Source organism: Temnothorax americanus, unplaced genomic scaffold (assembly GCF_048541705.1).
Source record: "Temnothorax americanus isolate GAGA-0224 unplaced genomic scaffold, ASM4854170v1 Scaffold88, whole genome shotgun sequence".
NCBI lineage: Eukaryota > Metazoa > Arthropoda > Insecta > Hymenoptera > Formicidae > Temnothorax > Temnothorax americanus.
Genome location: NW_027509811.1, coordinates 49,876 through 71,358, shown reverse-complemented (window position 1 = coordinate 71,358; position 21,483 = coordinate 49,876). Strand labels below are relative to the sequence as shown.

Sequence of the window (21,483 nt, the reverse complement as noted above, 5' to 3'; positions counted from 1 at the left end):
TTCTTATGCGCAATTTTCTATTAAACATTAGCTATTTATACTCTTATATATTTTATTTTGTGTCAACAATTACATATAATATGTTAGAATTATCGATAATAAATATGTGTATAGTAAAAAACAAAAAAAGAACAAGAATATGACTAGTAGTAGATGATACAGAAAACCAGATAGAAATGACATTTCGGTATTTAATATTGGTTAAAAAAATTTTCGCTATTTTTAAATTATAACTTGAAGTTGGAGAATATGTCTGTTAGAGAGCAAGTGTATCCTATGAGTGCGCGTACTGGAATGAAGTTTCGGCGCTGAAAAGAAAAAAATGCGCCTGCGTGAATTTTCTGTGAATAGATCAATTTAAAGGGAAAGACACATCCGTCAAATTGCTTTCAGCGGTAACTCGGTCGCGGATATCGTTCTTATGAGAAATTTATTCAACTGTGCGTGTTCTAACGGACTGGTACAAGTCGTACATACAAATGTTACGTTATGGTAAATTAGATTATTTGTATTAAAATATGTGCCAGAAAATGAAATATATGGAATATTTAATCGATTACTTTCCAAAAGAAGGGATTTCTGCCTAAGAAAGTGTAAGTAAAAAAGATAGTAGGTATAGTAAAAAAATAGTATTTTTTGTAGATTTTGACCTCCTAAATATGGAAAAACTAATGTAATATTAAAAAGTTTGTGTATCGGGAACATCTTGAAAATCGAGAAAGAATATGATGTGTGACAAATTCGGTTGATGTATAGAGCTATTACAAAACGCATCCCATCAGTTTAGGGAGGAGAAGCGGGAGAAGTGTTTTTTGAGTATGTGTAAAGGAAAATGTAAACAATTGTGTGTGAAATAAGAATGCGTTTTGTGATAACTCTGAACATCAACCAAATTTCTATACATCATATTCTTGCTCGATTTTTAAAATATTTTTGATACACCACAAGTTTTTTGATAGCTTTTTCTTATTCAAGAGGCCAAAATCAAGACACTATCTCTTCTACTTACATCTTTTCTAAACAGAAATCGACTTTTTTAAACACCCTCCTTTAAAAATAAGTTTACTTAGTAATCAAATAAATAAAAATTTTACATGTGATAAACATATATATATTGTTTACAATATATTAAATATATTGTAAAAAATATTACTTCAAAGAACGAGGATTTGATACTTAAAGGGATAACTGATGCCGTAGATATTCATCGGCAAGCAATGAGATTGGTATTTGTGTAATATATGTATTTATGTAGATATATATATATATATATGTGAATATAAAACGCGTATAATATTTAACATTTATTTGTGTTTGAAGATTATCCGAACTAATTGTATCTAAATTTGAGGCAATGTTGTTTTGTTTAATAACAATCGGAGTAATTTTTTTAAGTCTCTATCTCTTTTGAGTAAGTCATGAATATCGTCTAAAAATAATGATTTATGGATGATTTATTATTTTTTGATTTACACTGTTACTAACGTATACTGATTAAAAAATTATGCGTATAATTGTTTTGTTTTATTATATCAATTTTCATTTTTGCTCTTTAATCCTTTTGCTACGAAGCGACCGGGACGCGAACGGCTCTTCGGTGGCCGAAGTGTCGATCCACCGATATACGCGAGTCGGCCGAGAGAGCTAAGCACACGTTTAACGCATTCAATTATTATATGTAATAAAACTCAATAACAAAAACATTTAAAAAATTTGTTAACAGTAACATTTTAAGTTAACATTTCAAATTGCTCGGCCGCAGTGAGCATGTGGACAATGGACTATAGTCACTGCTCGGCCGCAGCGAGCAGTATAATGAACAGTGACTGTAGTCACTCTCCGTACCGAAAGGGTTAAAATTAATTTACTAACATGTACAGCAGAATGAAGGTTAAAACATATACAGGGTGTATCACACCACACGTCCCACCCGAATTTTCCGTAAATGTGAAGTGACATTAGGCAATTGGACAGAAATGTTAAGCCTCAAATCCTATCCGAAGAATTGAATAAAAGTATTTCCGTTTTCCGGAACTAACACATGTAGGGTCCAATAAAAGATGTTTCTTTTTTCAGACACGAAACTTTATATTATTATTTCGACATCATCACCTTTCGATTTTCCAATCGTTTCTCTTCAACGGTTGGAGATACTGTGATTATGTTCAAATAAAAAAATGATTCTGTTTTGAAGCTCTATCCAACGATACCCTACACGACATGTTCTCATTTAAGATTTCAAAGTCGACTCCAGTTGCCACTATTTCCGATCAGTTCCGGAAAACGGAAATACCCTCATTCGATTTTTCGGATAAGATTGGCGCTTAACATTTCTCTCCAACTTCCTGTCACCTTGCGTTTACGGGTAGGGCGGATAGTTTGATACACAGTGTATATAGATAAACGGAGTATAACTACGATCTTAGATATTTCGTATCTTAGATATTTCAGGTAATGTCGTCCGCAGAAAATGCTAAGGAAATTTTGCTGCCTTTTGTATTTTCAGTTTGCAGTGTTTTTTATTTGTTCGTAGCCAATTATATCGGACAGGATATAATAAATCATAATAATCATATACATGTTACCGCGTAAGATATTTGTTTGTAACTTTACAATTATATATATATATGAAAGTTTATTTTATATCATTCTATATTGAAAGTAAAGATTAACATTGTTTTGCTTTCTCATAGAGGAATCTTTGTTTTCGTAAACTCGTATATGAACTTTTGATTGCGTATAAAGTTGGCTCTAATCAACCAAATTCAAAAAAATTATATATAAAATAGGGGTAGAAGAAACCAAAAAAAAGATTGTTTTTTGAGTTTTTAATGTCAATATGTTCAGAGTGTTCTAAAACGTCGAAATATTGCATTAAAAAAATGTCGGTATGTGTGTATGTATGTATGTATGTATGTCTGTGCCAAATTTACAGAAATTTCTACAACTCCAGAACTGATCAACCAAATCTTAACAATGAAATAGGGGTAGACAAGACTGAAGAATATAATAGAAATAATAAAAATTGTTATTAATAAAAGGGTTACCGATTTCTGTGAAAAAAAATAACCAAGTTTACCGAAATTTTTTATTTTTATTATATTCTTCAGTCTTTTTTCTATTTCTATTTCATATATAATTTTTTAAGGCCGGTATTTATAGTCGGGTCTTATATCCAAGATCGTTTTAAGTATAGTCTTAAGGTGTCATTAGCCAATCAGAGGGCCGTGTTAGAATCTTAAGACATCACTTCCTCTATGAAGAAGCCAAGTGCAAAAATTTCTAATTTGCACAATTTTTTTTCCTCTTCTTCGGCCTTGTCCCGTGTCCGGCACCCCGTATTTTTTTCTTTGCGATTGAACCGTAATAATAGTATAGCTTTTGTTACAGGAACGATGGCACACTCAATATTTTCAATTTTTACACAGTCTACGGGAACCGCTTCTCTTTCCTGTCCTCGCTATTATAAAATATACTCGTATAAAAAAAGCCTGAACATATATTAATGCCGATAATTAATGAACTTTAGCTACTTGGTTCTATAGTTATTCTCTTCCAAATTTTTTATATACGTATAATCTATGTATGCTAAAATTATTGATAAATTTTTTTTTATCTTTCTCAAATTGTCATTTCTCATCGTTTAAATAACATATTGTTGTAGATACGACGTTCAATGCATATGGCTCCGTTACATATACAAAAATTGATACTGTTTCTAATGCAAAAGGGCGCCAAAGATTTTACTTGGAGTGTCGGTGGACTATTTATTGAATCGTTAGAGTGTTTCGCCACGGTAAGGAAATGATATATTATGCATCAGAATATATTTAATATGACATAACGCAAAATGGAGAAGTTTAACAATATCATTTGTTGTAGTTCGTGGTGGCTTCGGTATCTTACTTTACATTCATATATTCTACGGTACGCGATAAGACAAAGATGGATAGAAATGGGATATAGATATAATTAGTACAAAACCAAATAGTACAATTAATTCACGTTAGAATTTGGTAGCATTATAGTTAAGAGTAGATTAGTTAAAAATATTACTTAGATATGAGACACACATTTTCGAAATAAAAATTTATTTAAGCAAAGATATTGGTACGTGTCGTATCTTCATAAAACATCAAAACAGAATATGCATTATTGGACTCTTCTTTTTTAAACTAAGCCATACAATACAATATAATACAAATCTAAGTAATATTTTGAGTTGAGTTTAAGTTTAATTTTCCCTTTTTAAGATATATATATTGCCACTGGAAACTTTACTATTATATAAATAATAAATTTTAAAATTGGTACCTTTAAACGCGTCAAATTTCAATTTTTTGTAATGTATTACACATAAAATTATGTATTACAGAAAATAATGAAATTAGAAGTAGAAAATTGTTTCTACTCTTTGAGAGAAAATTCTTATTACCTTCAACGATAACTTGATATGTTCAGCGATACTGAAAAAACGAACGTTTCCCTAAAGATAAAACGTATCTTATGAAAGCGCAAATGTGAATGAAGCGTATAAAACTAAAATATCGAAGAGTACTGAATACGCTTGCGCGCCTCTCCTGTAATTTCCGTGCAAGTAGTTTCCTCAAGAGTATTATTTTCTTTCTTCTTATGATAAGAAATTATTTGTTACATTTCTATGGCCGGGCATTACATCGATCGCTTAATCATAGACCTTATTCTGAGAAACGTTATTAAAATGCGAGTGTTCCGATCTCACGACAGTATTATGTGCTGCATATACGAATGAAATTAAGAAAATTGCACTAAAATTTACGCCAAAAGAGAGAAGGGATATTTGGTCGATAAATACAAAAAAGGAAGGGATAAAAATATTGTTTTCTTTCGCAGTCATGTTCTGGAGCTCATAGAGAGATGATCTATATTGAAAACCTAATGTTTTTGTCTTAACAAGAATCTTTTGCTCGTTACGGAATTTGTGGCCCTATAAACAATAAAAATTCATCCGTCGCAAATTCAGCTTTTTTCTCAATACTTCGACAAGAGCTATTTTGTTCCTAATAAGGTGATATATTATTGTACACATATAAAAGTATAATTAATAATTGAAAACTTATAGTTTAACAATTATACGTAATTAAATTACTAAAGAAATAATATTTTAATTCAAGTGTTAATTTCAATAAAATTATGGTTTTTAGTTTAACACATCTTTAATTATTAAACACACTTCCGATCTTATCATTAAGGTTGTTTTTACTATACTTTTTTAATTTTTATTCTAACAGATTTCATTTGCTGTTAGTATCAAAAACGTAAGAACGTTGTTTATTACAGACACTATCGTTTCGTTTAAGTATACAATATAAATATATACATATAAATGTATATATGTATATGTTTCTAAAAAATATATTTTTATAACTAGCAATTTTTTTTGAGATATAATTAGTATAATAAATTGTTTAACTGATAGGTAAAGGATTTACTGAAGCAACATAAGCATAAATACAACGATTTAAAGAATTAAAATGTGAGTGTTTCAATCTTATAACAATGTGCCGTCTTGCGTATAAAAAGCATTTAAAAAATTGAGTTAAAATTTATATTATAGAAAAAAGAAGCTATAAAAAATCTGATCAATGAATTCAAGAAGGGAAGAATAAGCATAGCTTATTCGATAGTTTCGCGATAATATTTCGAAAGTCGTAGAAAAATGATCTGTGTCGAGACACAATATTTTAGTCTTAATAAAATTCTCTTTCTCGCTGTGGGCTTGTGGCCTTATCAACGAACGAATCTCGTCCGACTTCATTTTATTGTCTCCCTGGGTATTCTTACAACCGCTATTTTATTTCAAGTAAGATAGTATTTCTCTTTTTAAATATTATCACTTTGAGAGATAAACTATCCTTTGTAATTTATATTACCTTTTTTATTGTCAAATTTCACTTTCATATTATAATTTATATTAAATAATAAACAATTGTTATATAAAAATTAATTGTGTTATAATTATGCAAGATGTCACATACATTCGTCATGTAACACTCTAACAGTATCTTTTGAGAAGTAATTGCTATACAAAAAGTTTTAAAAGTTAATTTCAATCAAAACTAATTTCCGAATTATAAGCATTCAACACATTGATTACCTCTAAGATTTATCTATTCAAGCATAAAATTAGGGACTTTGTAATTTTATTAGACAACAAAAAGAAAATAAATTAGATGCAGAAAATATGAACATTTTATTTAATATTTATGATTTATTTTTTAATGACGAAATCTTTTTTCACTTGATGTGCAAAAATTTAGGAAAAACAATAATAAATGTATTTATTTCTGTTTTTCGACAAAAACAAAATACATACTTTAACTTTGTTCTTCCAATAAAAATAAACATTAAATTATTTAAGAATTTTTCACATATAATAATTCTCTTTAAACATATAATTAAAATTTTCAATAACATTTTTAATAATTTGCATGTAACAATTAAATGCTGCCATTGATAACTTGCTAACGTGCAACTGACTATTAAAATGTGTAAAATGTACATAGATGCAGTGTATAGGGAATCATCATTGTATGTCAGCAGAGCAGAGAAAATCAATATCACCTGACATGTGAAAATCAATATTTAATGGCAGATATACGCGTGCACATGTATAGTGAATAGTGAGATCTGAAAATTACTACATATTTGCTGATTTTAATTGCTTATACTTTGAAAACTCTTGTAATTCTGATTCATATATATATATATATATTATATATATATATTATATATATTATATATATATATATATATATATATAATTTTCGATTTCTATTAAAATCTAGTTTTGTTTAAATGTTGTTAAATGTACAATAGTTGCAAGACATATCATGAGTATAATTATAATTACTATTTTTATAAAATTATTGTATATAAAGAAACAATTAGACATTAAACCTATTATTGGAAAGTTATGGAATATATGAAAAATATATTTTTAACGTAAACATTTTCATAAAATTAATGCTTGCAGTACACTGTGTTTCTAACTTCAAAATGTACTTCGTATCTCGTCGTCAAGATTCTCTCTGCTACATTTCTCTTTGTTATCTTTGTGATAAAATACATCACTTTTGCTTTTAATATGGAAATTGTGAGTTAAAGATACCTGTGTAATTAATGACTCAAATAAAATTTACAAAGGCAATATAAAATGTTACTGGACTGACAGATGAAAAATTTACTGGCTCAACTTCAACATATATATAACAATCTAAATGATGAACACGAAAACGTTATTGTAGAAAAATATAGCAACAATGCCAAATGGTACACAGTTATACTTACAAGTAAGATAAATCTTCTTATACAGATTAATCTTTATTAAATCTAGAAATATATTTTAATATTGCGTCGCTATATACACTTTTGATCTCACACACATAACATAAAAGATAATTTGGATATTTTTATACGCAGAAATTTGTTACAAACAATTCCTTTCTAACTTTTTGTAGTGTTTGCCGTTTGTGGTATATTTACATTTATTACTGCTCAATTTTGGTTGGTAATCCTTGATGTCATTTTATCGAGAAACATATCTCAATCTCGTGATTTTATTATTACAACGGAATATTTCATCGATCAAGAAAAACATTTTTATTTAAACGTTTTGCATATATGTGCAGCTGTTTGCATAGGATGTACCGCGATAGTAGCGGTGGGTACAATGGTCGTAGCATATTTCCAACATACCTGCGGAATGTTTAGGATTTCAAGGTATAAAACAAATATAGAGAAAGCTACAAAAATTCTAATTATAAACAAAAATGTGTAATTATTTTGAAAAAAATCTAAAAGTAAAATTTATTTTTAGAAGATAAACTAATAGTTTATATTAAAGATAAACTAATAGTACCTTATAAATAAACATATTTTTTATAGTTACCGTATTGAACGCATAATGAGAACCAGTGTGCTACAAAATATTACCTCAGAGAACAAAATTTTGATATTTAAAGGAATAATATGTGCCATCGATATTCATCGGCAAGCTATGAAGTTAGTATCTATATAACATATATACAATACATAATCTACATAATATACAATACGTATATCATACAATAATATTTATTTATGTTTGAAGATTGTGTGAAATATTGATATCCAAATTTGAGGTAATGTTATTCTGCTTAATAGCAATTGGAGTGCTTTCTTTGAGCCTCAATCTATTCCGAGTAAGTATTAGTATTCTATAAACTCTACATTTAAACGATATAATATTTTATTATTTATTATTTAGGCCGGTATTCATATAGTCTTCAAAATTGTTTTAAGTAATGTCTTAAGACGCTAATACGGCTCTGTGATTGGTTCATGATATCTTAAGATTGAACTTAAGACGGTCTTAAATAACTATGAGTACCGGCCTTAGTGCTAACAAACAACGTGTTTTTTGCTTGATGCTTCCGATTAAAATATGTCGCGTATAAATTATCTTTTACAAATATCACTCAAAATTTTTATTATTTAAACAACTTAGAATTAGCATATTCTATTATTTATATAGCTTAACATTTGTGAGTGAACTGAAGCAATTTAATACAACACAAATGTAAATAACTTGATATGTCTGCGAAATTCGCAAATTAGATTTTTCAGATTAGTGCATCTGAAGATAACATCAAGGAATTTGTATTTCCCGTTGTATTCGTAATGTCGACCGTTTTATACATGTTCATTGCTAACTATGTTGGGCAAGATATTATAGATCACACTAATCACGTATTCGTTACTGCGTAAAGACTTTTTTATTATTATACATATATATATTACATATATTTATGTGCACTTTATCTATCTTGAAAGTAAACAAGCACTTTTTTTATCTGTAAAACGTACATATACAAATATATGTATACTGAATGTTATTTATGTATTTTCTTTTCTTTTTCAAATTATTTTTCTTTAATTTTTAACGAAATTTAATTTCACAGGTACAGCGTTCAATGGTATCTAGCTCCCTTACAAATACAAAGAATGATCCTTTTTCTGTTGCAAAGAGGCGCCAAAAATTTTACTTTGGGTATTGGTGGATTATTTATTGGATCGTTAGAGTGTTTTGCGACGGTAAGAAAATCATATATCACGTAATACAATATATTTAATGTAACGTAATATAAATGAACATATACTCAACAATATCATTCTTTATAGCTGGTGAAGGCTTCGGTATCTTACTTTACTGTTATGTATTCTATACAATAATAAACCAAAAATAAAATTTAATTATATTTTAGAATGTAAACAATATGGATAATTAATTAGAAATTCTTGATATATTTATTTCATATTATGTTTAAAATTTTTTGAGATGTATATAATTTTGAGTAAACAGATTTATTGAAAATATTGTTTATAAAACATGAAACATTTCAAATGTAATTATACAGAGGTATAAAATATCACACATAAAACTATTCAATCAAAGACGTTGATGCATATCACATATTCATAATGCATTGGAGCAAATCACATATTGCTATACTTTAAAATAAAATCGTGCTGTTAGAAATTTAATTAACATTGTATTGCGTTTAAACTTGATTATCTCTGTTAGAAATATATTTGTCGACACGTATTACTTTTAGATCAATATTATTATTAGCATAAATATTTTTAAGACTTTAAATTTAAGTTTTTTGTTGGTACGACGGTGGAGTTATGAAGAACATAAAATACATATTCTTATACGCTTTGATAGAGAAGGAAAAGAAAATAATATTACCTTGACAATAACTTGAACGTTTAATAATACACACTTAAAACTGAAGGGATGGACATTCTCCTTGCAGATAAAACTCTTACGATTGCACGAACAGGAATAAAGCGTGTAAAGGCATGAATTTCAAGTGCTAAATACGCATGCGCAACTCTTGTATTGTTCTTGCGGAAATAGTTCTCTCACGAGTAATTTTGTTATGCGAAATAGAACATCTGCTGAATTTCACTGGTATAAATCGATCGCTTAATCATAGTTTTTGTGAGAAATATTATTAAAATGCGAATGTTTCGATCTCACGGTAGTGTCGTCCTGCGTATGAACGACATTAGGAAAATTGCGTTGAAATTTATAGCAGAAGATAGCAGCCATGGAATATTTGTTCAATAAATGCAAAGAGGAGGGAGCAATCATGCCTTCGATATCTTCGCAGTCTTATTTTGGAGGTCGCAAAGAAATGATCTCTATCGAAGCACAATATTTTAGTCTTAATAAGTATCTGCTACTCGCTGTGGGGTTGTGGCCTTACCAACGAACGAAACTCGTACAATTTCGGTTTATCTTCTTCCTGATTATTCTTACGACTGCTATTTTGTTTCAAGTAAAATTATATATATTTCTTTTCTCAAATATTTTTATTTTTAGATAAGTTATACTTTGTAAATTATATCGCATATTTTATCATACGTATATAATTTTAATACCATAATTTATGTAAAAAACAAAATTATTATATGTATTATATAATTGTGTTATAATTGTACGAGACGCTCCACTTCATCGTGCAACACTCTAACAGTATCTTTGAAAGAATAATTACTATGAAAAATCTTAAAAATGTCAATTTTAATATTTGAATTAAAAGCGATCAAAGCATTGACGATTACCTGTAAGAGATTCATCTATTTAAATAAAAAATTTAAAATTTTGTAATTTTAATAAACAAAAAAGGAAAGATTAATTAGCTGCAGAAAATGTAAATATTTGATTAAAGATTTGTTTTTTTTTAATTATACATTTTTTTTACTTGATATGCAAAATAACCACTCCTCAATGACTTTCTTCTTCACGTATAATGTAGAGAGCGCACTCTGCTGAGTAACCTTTAGAAGGTTTTAGCCGCCGCTCGTTGTTTATTAAAAAGTTATGAACAATTATAACTGAGAAATATAATAGTTTGTGTCAATACTAAAGGAAGTAATTTGCTAATATGTGTGTACAGTACACATATAGGCGGAGGTGGACCTCGATTCGCATGGAAAGTTGAAAACCCGAACCGTACAATGATAGACTTCGTTTTGCTCTGTAAGCAGAGATGGGACGGGTTGGGGTGGATCTCGCTTCGCGTGGATGGTTCTCTAGACAGCATTGTACTTTTCATGCAAAGCGAGAGCCACCCCATCCCACTCCACCCCTGCTTATAAGTCAAAACGGGGTCTATCATTGTACGGTTGGGGTTTTCAACTTTCCACGCGAACCAAGGTCCATCTTCACCCACACCCGTCTACATATATGTACTGTCTAAACAGCATTTGCATGTCAGCAAATTTTTTACTTCCTTTAATTAGCATTGACACGAACTTGTATATTTCTCAAACTTTTTTGTTCATAACTTTTAAATAAGCAATGACCGACAATTAAGTTAGAAGGAAAAGTTACTTAGGGTCATGTTCTTGACAACATATGTCAAGGTCAAGATCATTGGAGGTGCCTTCCTTTATCTTTATTTTTACCCTTTTCTATGCTAATTATTCTCTGCTTTAACAAAAAGACTGTTCAATATATTAACAATCCACTGCTTTAAATTTACCGATTTTCCTTCGTTCATACATGTATGTACTATTTCCACATACATATTAATCATTCATGCCTTTTAATACTCAAAATAACTGCTATATTTTTCAAACTTTTTTTGTTAATAATTTTTTAATAAAAAACATTACATATGTACGTTCTAGGCTGAAAACTTCTGAAGGTTACCCAGGAGGATGACCTCTATAATATATGTGAAGGAGAAGATCATATTGAAGGGGGGTTTGTAAGGGTAAATATTTACCCCTTTAATAATTCATCTCATACTCGTACAATAATTTTCTTTAAATAAAGAATTGAAGTTTTCAAGAAAATAAAAGATTAAGTAAGTTTTTTTCAATTATTTGTTGGAATAGTAGATAACAGTACTGTGGACACATATAGGTCCCGTAGACAGATAGCCCCGGTCTTTTCTCTCTCTCTCTCTCTCTCTCTCTCTCTCTCTCTCTATATATATATATATATATATATATATATATACATATATATAACAATTAAGCTTAATTAAAAAAAAATAATAAAATATTTAAAAAATAGATTTTTTACATGCATTTTAATGAAATTATTGCTTGCAGTTCACTACGTTTTTAACTTCAAAATGCACTTCGTATCTCGTCGTCAAGGTTCTCTCTGTTATATCTTTTTTTACTACGTTTGTGATAAAATATATCTCCTTTGCTTTTAATATGGAAATTGTAAGTTAAAAACACTCGATTGAATTAACATCTCTGTAATAACATTTATATTCCACAACTTGTGAAAAATATAAATGACGATATAAAATATTACTGGACTGACAGGTAAAAAATTTACTGGCCCAACTTCAGCATATATACAACGATATAAAAGATGAATATGAAAACATTATTATAGAAAAATACAGCTACAATGCTAAATGGTACACAGTTATACTTACAAGTAAGACAAATTTTTAATTTTACATTACTACACGTTCTACTTCACACATAATACAAAAGGCAATGTGAATATTTTTATACGCAGACATTTGTATAACAATTTCCTTTCGAACACTTTGTAGCACTTGCCGCTTGTAGCATATTTGCTTTTATTGTCGCTCAATTTTGGTCAAGTATCTTCAACATCATTTTATCGAGAAACGTATCTCAATCTTGCGATTTACTTATTACAACGGAATATTTTATTGATCAAAAAAGACACTTTTATTTAATTGTGTTGCATACGTACACAGCTTTTTGCATAGGATGTACCGCAATGATAGCGATAGGAACAATGCTTATAACATATCTCCAACATATCTGCGGAATGTTTAGGATCTCAAGGTATAAAAAATAGTAAAGGTTAAAAAATTCATATTTTAAACAAAATTGTATAATAATTTTGAATAAATCTAAAGATATAATTCACTTTTAAAAGGCAAAAAAAAATAGTCTTTGATAAATACATTTTTTTAAATTATCGTAGCATATTTCCAACATACCTGTGGAATGTTTAGGATCTCAAGGTATAAAACAAATCTAGAGAAAGCTACAAAAACTCTAATTATAAACAAAATTATATAATTATTTTGGATAAATCTAAAGATAATTTTTAAAAGGCAAAAGATAAACAAGTAAACAAACATATTTTTTATAGTTATCGTATTGAACGCGTAATGAGAACTAGTGTGCTACAAAATATTACCTCAGAGAACGAAATTTTGATATTTAAAGGAATAATATGCGCCATCGATATTCATCGGCAAGCTATGAAGTTAGTATATGTACATAATATATCTACATATCAAGAGACACGGTAGTCTCGCGCCAAGTGTACGCAGCGAGACAAATCGTGTATCTTTATGCGAACCGTCGAGTTGAGAGACCCTTAGATTATCGGATCTTATAAACGACTGAACCGATCAAATTTTAAGTAGGCTCAATTGATAGCTTAATTGGATTTGAAATATAATAAAATATATCATACAATAATATTTGTTTATGTTTGAAGATTGTCTGAATTATTGACATCCAAGTTTGAGATAATGCTGTTCTGCTTAATAGCAGTAGGAGTAATTTCTTTGAGTCTCAATCTCTTCCGAGTAAGTCTTAGTCATCTAACAAATCTGTACATTTGAAAGATATGTTATATTATAATTTACTATTCGGGTCATAAAAAGAATGTATTGTTTCTAATATTTCTAAATTTGCGTATAAATTTTTGTTTATAAATATTAATCTTGTAATTCTTAACAATTTTGCATATTTCACCATTTCTATAACTCAGCATATTTTCTAAAGCAACTTGCTGCAATCCAAACGCAAATAAATCAGTATGTTCGCGAATCTCGTATATTATATTTTTCAGATTAGTGCATTTGATGATAATATCAACGAATTTTTACTTCCCGTTCTATTCGTAATGGCCAGCATTGTATACATGTTCGTTGCTAATTATGTTGGACAAGACATTATGGATCATACTAGTCACGTATTCGTTACTGCGTAAAAGACTTTTTTATCAGATGTTATTATGTATATATATTGTATTTGCATGCACTTTATCTGCCTTTAGTAAACAAGCACTTTATCTATAAAACGTACAAAGTGTACTGAGTATTATTTATGTATTTTTGTTTACTTTTTTAAAATATCGCTTTTCTTAACTTGACCAATTTTATTTTCACAGGTACAGCGTTCAATGGTATCTAGCTCCCTTACACATACAAAGAATTATACTTTTTTTGTTGCAAAGAGGCGCCAAAAATTTTTCTTTGAGTGTCGGTGGATTGTTTATTGGATCGTTAGAGTGTTTTGCGACGGTAAGAAAATCGTATATCATGTGTTGCTATATGTATATCTATTTGATTTGTAACATAATAAACATACTTAATAATATTATTCGTTACAGCTGGTAAAGGCTTCGGTATCTTACTTTACCGTTATGTATTCTATACAATCATAAACAAAAAATGAAATTTAATTATATTAGAATGTAAACAATGTGCAATAATTAATTAAAAATTCTTGACATTTTTATTTCATATTTTGTATAAAATTTAGTTGTATATAATTTTGAGTAAACAGATTAATTGATAGTGTTGTTTATAAATAAAACATTTCAAATGCAGAGATATAAAATATCACAAATGAAATTATTCAATCAAAGACGTTGATGCATATCACATATTCATAATGGATATTGGAGCAAATCACATATTACTATACTTTAAAATAAAATTGTGTTAGAAATTTAATTAACATGGCATTGCGTTTAAACTTGATTATCTCTGTTAGAAATATATTTGCCGACACATATTACTTTTAGATAAATATAATTATTATTAGCATAAATATTTTTAAAACTTTAAATTTAAGTTTTTTGTTGGCACGACGGTGGAGTTATGAAGAACATAAAGTACATATTCTAACGCTTTGATAGAGAAGGAAATTATTACCTTGAACTTGAACGTTTAATAATACATACTTAAGACTGAAGGGATGGACATTCTCCTTGCAGATAAAACTCTTACGTTTGCTCGAACAGGAATAAAGCGTGTAAAAGCATGAATTTTAAGTGTTAAATACGCATGCGCAACTCTTGTATTGTTACTTTTGATGTTTTGCCAATAAATGTTTCTCAAGCACGTCGAATGCAATTCATATCAAGAAGATATCAAGAGATCAAGAAAGATATTTCTCTTTAATTCTATTACATATCAACGTAGCATTTTGCATAGGGATGTTTATAATAATAGCTGGAGGAACAATGCTTATTGTGTATCTCCAACTTACATGTGGAGATCTCCAGGTATACCAGAAATATAGAAATGGTTACAAAAATTCAAATTATATAAAAGATATTATTATTATAAATAGAAATTCTGTTTATTACCTTAAATTATAAATTAAACAAAAGGAATTGTTATATTTTGAAAAAAAGGATCTGAAAATAAAATAAATTACGGATTACAATAATCGAGTATTTGCTACTGTGTAAGATATATATTTCTGCACAATATAATAATATACGTACACTTTCCCTTTTGGCTCTTTGAGAGGAATTATTCAGTAAAGTGAAAGTGGATATTAAAATCAAAAGTGATATGAATGTGCAGACAAAAATTATTTATAAATTTGTTCATTCGTATTCTCTCAGTTGTCATCTTTTTGTTTTATAGATATAATGTTCAATGGTACATAGCACCTTTACGGATACAGAAAATGTTATTGATTCTGTTGCAAAAAGGTACTAAAACTTTTAATCTGAATCTCGGTGGTTTGTTTGTGGGATCTTTAGAGAGCGCTTGCCACTGTAAAAAATAAATAATTACGTATCGTGCAGAAAACGTCAAACAAAAAATTTTTCAATACAAATTTATTACAGCTAACAAGTGCTTCGATTTCTTACTTTACTGTTCTTTATTCTACGCGGCAAAAATAATGGCATACATTGACGTAATCAAACTTTACTTTAAACAATTAACTGGAATTAATCGGTTCAGATATATTGGTGGTGATTATAATCATTTTCTACTTATAAACAAAAAAGAGACTTTGAACCAAAAAGGAAATAAATAACATAGTATAATGTAATTATTAATTGTTGCAAAACTAACATTTACTAGAACATTGAATGTAAGTCATTTTCTAATTTTGAATATTATTAGTATAAATTAGTATAAGTATAAATAAGACAATATTCTAAAGCACTTAACGAAAATATACGACAAGATTTATTTTAGCAAAAAAGCTCTTTAAAAAAAAAGTACTAATAAAAATACTCTTAAATTTTTAATATTTCTTTATATGATTTATGTTCCCACGTTAAATTAAAAAATCTGTACTAAAATGGTTCTAACATGCAATCCACTGACTAACATCGAGCTCGGTAAAAAAAAAATTATTAGACTTAAATTATTTAAGAGCAGACAATATATTTGGCTACAGATAAACAAACAAAAAAAAAAGGTTTACAATATAGAATTTAGAAAACACAAATATATAAAAAAAGATATTTTCCACAAGAAATACTATATTTACTTGCAATGTATATTGATAATCGTTAAACTGACATTTTGAACTGAGCAACAGACACTTCTTTGAAGAATCAAACGTAACTCAAGACAGCACGCACCAGAATGAAAAATATTCAATTATATTGTACTGGAAAGGGTCGAACTGCACTTGCGCAGTCCATTGTTGTCCAAGTCCCTTCACGCAGACTTTCTTTATGAGAAATAAACATCTGTTACATTATTACCATATCCGAATCGATCGCTTAACCATACACCTCCTCTCGCATGAAGGTGTAAATTGCCAAGTGTTTCGATCTCACGATGGTATATTTCATTCATTTTGCAATGCATTTAAGGTAAATTGGGTAATTCAGACTAAAAATTAAAATAAAAGAGAAACTTGGCTATAATGATAGCTAATATTCAAACAAACAAAAAAAAATACGCAAGACGAACACTTTTCTGTCAAATGTATATCAATGCTCATAAAGAAATGATCTGTATTGAGTCTCTGCATATCAGTCTCAATCGGTTTCTATTACTCATAGTTGGTCTTTGGCCGTATCAACAATCTAAACTAGTTCAAATTCAATTAATTTTATTTATTGGAATTTTAGCGAGTTTTATTCTATTTCAGGTACGAAACCTCTTTTGATTGTATTACATATAATTATTAAACTTTAACTTCTAGCGGATTTGAATATTACAATTCAATTATCAAAAACCACAACAGATTTGTAATATTATTATTATCTTTATGTTTACTGTAAGTTCCATTATAATTAGAATTATTAAAAATAATATTATATAATGACACGTATATATTATAATAAAAAATATAAAAAAATTCTTTTAATCTGTAATTAAGTAAAATTCAATTTTTGTTCTGCCTTTCTATATAAAATTATAATAAATTAATAAACAATCAATAATCACGAACTGGAATAATAATAACAATTTCAATAAAATTAGTTGTATAAAATTATATCTTGCAGTTCGCAGTATTTCTGACTTTAAAATGTACGCCGGATTTATTCATCAATGTTTTTTCTTCTGCATTATTCTGCACTATGATTTTGATTAAGTATATTTTGTTTAGTGTTAATACTAATAACGTAAGTAAAGCGATTACTATATGTTAGGTATATACACTATGCTCAAATGCTCACACAGATAAATATTTTCAAATTTTAATATATAATATAAATATAATTTTTCTCGAGCTTAATCAAAAGAAAGACGACATGGAATCTTATTAAAATGGCAGGTAAAATATTTATTGGAGCAACTGCAACACATCTATAACGAGTTAACTGACGAGAACGAAATCAGTATCATAGAAAAGTATAATAGCTATGCAAAACGTTATACAATTACCTTATCGTGTAAGACAATTGTTCTTGCATCTCATATGTTATAACTAAAAAATTATTAGTGAGTTTCTAGTAAGAACAATAAACAAACAAAATAATTTTAAACATTTTTCAGTAATTGCCACGTTTGCCGCATCCGCAATAATTTTATACATTCTTTGGCCACACATTTCCAATATTTTATTCTTCACAAACGGAACTCAATCATTACATTCATTGCCGTTTATAACTGAATATTTTATCGATAAAGAAAAATACTTTTATTTGATATTGTTCCACGCAAACGCAGCCGTAATGATAGGAGGTACCGCATTAATAGCGACAGGAAGTATATTGATAGTTTATCAAAAGCATACATGCGGAATGTTTCGAATCACCTGGTAAAAAAATATACGTAATAGTATATTGTGCACCAAGGGGCGAAAGTAGTGTTTTTCAGTCGAGTGTGAAGTTTGTCGCCCGAGCCGAAGGCATCGAAATCACACGACTCTGAAAAAGCTTTCGCCCCGAGGTGCACACGATATTTTTCACAATACCTTTACAGAAAGTTCGACTTCTATACCTAGAGAGAGGCGAGAGTGGTCAATTTCAAGCCGGGACTTACTTTCCTCCCTAGGACGGAAAGTGGTTACTTTCCGCCCGTTATGCCTCCCTGGCGTGAAATTGGTCGCTTTCGCCCCTCTCTACAAGCATGGAAAGTCGAACTTTCCGTAGAGATGTTGTAAAAAATAAATTTTTTTTAAATAGATGTAGAAAATCGAAACAATCAGCAAATTAAAGATCCTACATAATTATGGTTAAATAATCACTTGCAGTTATCGTATCGAACGAGCAATGGCATTCGAAACTTTACGAAAAAACAACTGGAAGAATGAGAATTTGATCTACAATGGATTAATTTGTGCCGTGAATATGCATCGCAAAGCTATGAAGTTAGTATTCATATGATAGTACACACGCAATATTTGTATTGTAATAATCAATAATATATGTAAAATGTGCGTAGAGTAATATTCTCTTTCTCTTGAAGATTCTCTGACTCGATAGTATCTAGATTTAGAGTAATGCTCTCCGTTTTAATAATATTCACGGTGCTTAGTACAAGTCTCAATTTCTTTCGGGTAAATACAGCCTTCTTTCTATTATATACTTGTGAATGTAACAGCAACAAGGTTTACTTAAATTTTTATCGACAGTTTTAATTAATCATCATTTTGCTTAATTAACATTACTGGCGTAATTTCAATCAAGATCCTTGAATCTGCTTGTATTAGATTTTTCAGATAATATCGTTTAGATTCGATACAGTGGAACTTTCATTACGTGTGGCATTCAGCATCGTCAATTTCATTTACGTATTCGTAGGCAACTATCTTGCGCAAGAAATTATGGATCACAATAATAATGTATTTGCAACTATGTAAGCGAGATATTTATATGGTATAATCACATTCGCATATTTGTTGTATGGACGGACGTGACAAATGTACAGTCAACGTAGTATAAGAGACATATAGTAAGCATTAACAGATTATTTTTTATATTCCCCAATCATTAATTGTTTTGTCATGATATAGATACAATGCCCAATGGTACGCAGCTCCGTTGCAAATACAAAAAATGATCCTGTTCCTCTTGCAAAGAGGTACCAAGGCGTTCACCATGAATATTGCTGGACTATTTGTGGGATCGTTAGAAGGTGCTGCTACGGTAAGGAAAATATCTTTGAAAATAGTGTTAAATGTAAAATATATTTTATAGAAAGTTAAAAATAAAAAGTTATGTATTATTATAGTTACTGAGCACGGCAGTGTCGTATTTCACCGTTCTGCATTCTACGCGAAATTGATGCAAAATAAATCAACTAATATAGTGCAGTGGAGTAATAACAGTGAAAAAATTAATTTAGAATACATTAAGCACAAATGATATAGTATATATATATATATATATATATATATATATATAATCTAGAAAGTGGTCTCAATTGATAATCTTGATGGAATTGTAAGAACTTCTTTTTAATTCTAAGAAGGTAGAAAACTGTGTAAAGAGTAGTAGTGTTTACAGTATGTTACCAATAATAAATTAATAACTGATACGTCTGATACGTCAAGACTGGCCAATTATTATTTTTCAAAACGGTAAAATATAACACAAGTGCACGAATCGTAAAATGAATGAAATATGTATCATTGTGTTACTGAAAACTGGCGAACAAATGCGCAACTCTGGTATATAGGAATTTCGAGCGCAAGTATATTTTGATTAGAAATAAACATTCATTCAATTTCTCACGTTACATTAATTACCGACCACTCCCAAGTAAAATTGTTAAATTGTTTATGTTTCGATCAAAATAACGTTTTTTGCTACTTTGTTATACACTTATGCTGCATTAGATAATTTAGAAATTTATAAAAAATGGTTATAAAGTTATTCAATCCAAGAGAAGAAATATACAAATCATCGCCGACTTCTTTTATAGTCAAACATTTGTATGATCGCGAAGTAAAGATCTGTATCAAAGTTAAATGCCTCAATCGGATCTTCTACTCGTCCTTGACTTATGGCTCCATCATCAACCTCATTCGATCTCAGGAAACTTTGTGCTTTGGTATTCTGATAAGCTTTATTATATTCGAGATAAATGCATTCCATATTATATTTCACATTTTTCATTGTATAACTCCACATTTTTAATTATGGAATAATACCATTACAAACTACTACATATATATTACTAATTATAACCATTCTTCTCAGAAATTTAATAGTCGCTCCAAGCATTAATGCCATCGTAATGCACATCTGCTATCTTATAGTTAGAATTGCAAAGGTATGATTACATTAATTTTCACGAGAAAGTAGTTGACTATTTTAAATTTACAACTTGCTAATAATAAATAAAAGAATAACTTTTTAATGCAAAAAGGCCTCTTTATTAAATCTATTGATTGTATGTGTAACATTAGAAAAAAGTAAATAATATATTTTAATAATGTGTTACATCTTTTTAAGCACACTTAAAATTGGTTCTGTTTCAAAAAATTAAAACTTTTAATTTAAATCTTGATAGACTGTTTGTAAGAACCTCAAAAAGCGCGGCCATAGTATACAATGTACTATGCCTTATGTGGGATATATCTGATAAAAAAATTTTCAAAAAAATTTATTCCAATCGTGAAACTCATTGATTGTGAGTAAGAATGGAGAAAGGGGAGCAATTATTAATTAATTTTTGTATATTTTGCTGAAGACGGCTCAATCCCGAGCCGAAACGTTCGAATATATACACTGTTAAATAAATCAGTGAATTGGATCTTTTACGCACCGATAACTGCGTCTGACTCTCATAGCCATCCTTTATCAGTTTTTTATTTAATTTCGAGAGTCCAATATTCATTTTTTGAAAAAAATTTATCATAGCTAAAAATGCTTATTCTGCTTTATACTATAACTTATTATAACGTATATTTTATTTTAACGTTCCATATTCTACACAGCAAAATTAATAGTGTGCAATGTTTTATTAATTTTAATTAATTAATTTAAAT

The 21,483-nt window shown here is 28.8% G+C and overlaps 3 protein-coding genes and 1 long non-coding RNA gene across 8 annotated transcripts; all 4 read left to right on the top strand.

Moving 5' to 3' along the window:
* The first annotated feature begins 1,119 nt into the window (after window positions 1-1,119).
* On the top strand, window positions 1,120-4,379 carry LOC143907743 (uncharacterized). The gene is made up of 3 exons (XR_013259957.1): window positions 1,120-1,226; window positions 3,665-3,796; window positions 3,883-4,379. It is a non-coding gene; the product is annotated as an uncharacterized LOC143907743 (long non-coding RNA).
* Window positions 4,380-4,530: 151 nt separating this feature from the next.
* On the top strand, window positions 4,531-9,970 carry LOC143907739 (uncharacterized). Of its 5 annotated transcripts, none has more exons than XM_077424673.1 (12): window positions 4,531-5,047; window positions 5,271-5,297; window positions 5,459-5,515; window positions 5,597-5,842; window positions 7,016-7,135; window positions 7,214-7,331; window positions 7,500-7,761; window positions 7,927-8,043; window positions 8,132-8,222; window positions 8,638-8,783; window positions 8,982-9,114; window positions 9,840-9,970. In XM_077424673.1, the coding sequence occupies exons 4-12, from the start codon at window positions 5,699-5,701 to the stop codon at window positions 9,870-9,872; spliced, it is 1,164 nt and encodes a 387-aa protein (XP_077280799.1). In that variant the 5' UTR covers window positions 4,531-5,047; window positions 5,271-5,297; window positions 5,459-5,515; window positions 5,597-5,698; the 3' UTR covers window positions 9,873-9,970. The 5 variants fall into 5 exon arrangements, with proteins under 5 accessions (XP_077280799.1, XP_077280797.1, XP_077280796.1 ...); XM_077424671.1 differs by lacking the exon at window positions 9,840-9,970 and adding an exon at window positions 9,202-9,831 and having other exon boundaries at window positions 5,271-5,282; XM_077424670.1 differs by lacking the exon at window positions 9,840-9,970 and adding an exon at window positions 9,202-9,831.
* Window positions 9,971-10,136: 166 nt separating this feature from the next.
* Window positions 10,137-15,630, top strand: LOC143907742 (uncharacterized). Its single transcript, XM_077424683.1, has 9 exons — window positions 10,137-10,367; window positions 12,154-12,273; window positions 12,379-12,496; window positions 12,618-12,879; window positions 13,193-13,309; window positions 13,547-13,637; window positions 13,904-14,040; window positions 14,225-14,357; window positions 14,447-15,630. The coding sequence occupies exons 1-9, from the start codon at window positions 10,137-10,139 to the stop codon at window positions 14,498-14,500; spliced, it is 1,263 nt and encodes a 420-aa protein (XP_077280809.1). The 3' UTR covers window positions 14,501-15,630.
* Window positions 15,631-15,865: 235 nt separating this feature from the next.
* Window positions 15,866-20,461, top strand: LOC143907736 (uncharacterized). Its single transcript, XM_077424661.1, has 9 exons — window positions 15,866-17,190; window positions 17,549-17,668; window positions 17,821-17,938; window positions 18,042-18,306; window positions 18,742-18,858; window positions 18,957-19,047; window positions 19,201-19,346; window positions 19,504-19,636; window positions 19,722-20,461. Exons 1-9 carry the CDS (start codon window positions 16,963-16,965, stop codon window positions 19,773-19,775), a joined length of 1,272 nt encoding a protein of 423 aa, XP_077280787.1. The 5' UTR covers window positions 15,866-16,962; the 3' UTR covers window positions 19,776-20,461.
* Window positions 20,462-21,483: the final 1,022 nt, after the last annotated feature.

Coding starts and splice junctions, on each gene's coding strand:
- LOC143907739 (XM_077424672.1), top strand. CDS start 5,699: ATGATCTGTGTCGAGACACAATATTTTAGTCTTAATAAAATTCTCTTT. Junction 7,332..7,499: donor GTACACAGTTATACTTACAA/GTAAGATAAATC, acceptor AACTTTTTGTAG/TGTTTGCCGTTTGTGGTATA. Junction 8,223..8,637: donor TGAGCCTCAATCTATTCCGA/GTAAGTATTAGT, acceptor TTCGCAAATTAG/ATTTTTCAGATTAGTGCATC.
- LOC143907742 (XM_077424683.1), top strand. CDS start 10,137: ATGGAATATTTGTTCAATAAATGCAAAGAGGAGGGAGCAATCATGCCT. Junction 12,274..12,378: donor TTGCTTTTAATATGGAAATT/GTAAGTTAAAAA, acceptor CTGGACTGACAG/GTAAAAAATTTACTGGCCCA. Junction 13,638..13,903: donor TGAGTCTCAATCTCTTCCGA/GTAAGTCTTAGT, acceptor TATATTTTTCAG/ATTAGTGCATTTGATGATAA.
- LOC143907736 (XM_077424661.1), top strand. CDS start 16,963: ATGATAGCTAATATTCAAACAAACAAAAAAAAATACGCAAGACGAACA. Junction 17,669..17,820: donor TTAGTGTTAATACTAATAAC/GTAAGTAAAGCG, acceptor TTAAAATGGCAG/GTAAAATATTTATTGGAGCA. Junction 19,637..19,721: donor CGTTAGAAGGTGCTGCTACG/GTAAGGAAAATA, acceptor GTATTATTATAG/TTACTGAGCACGGCAGTGTC.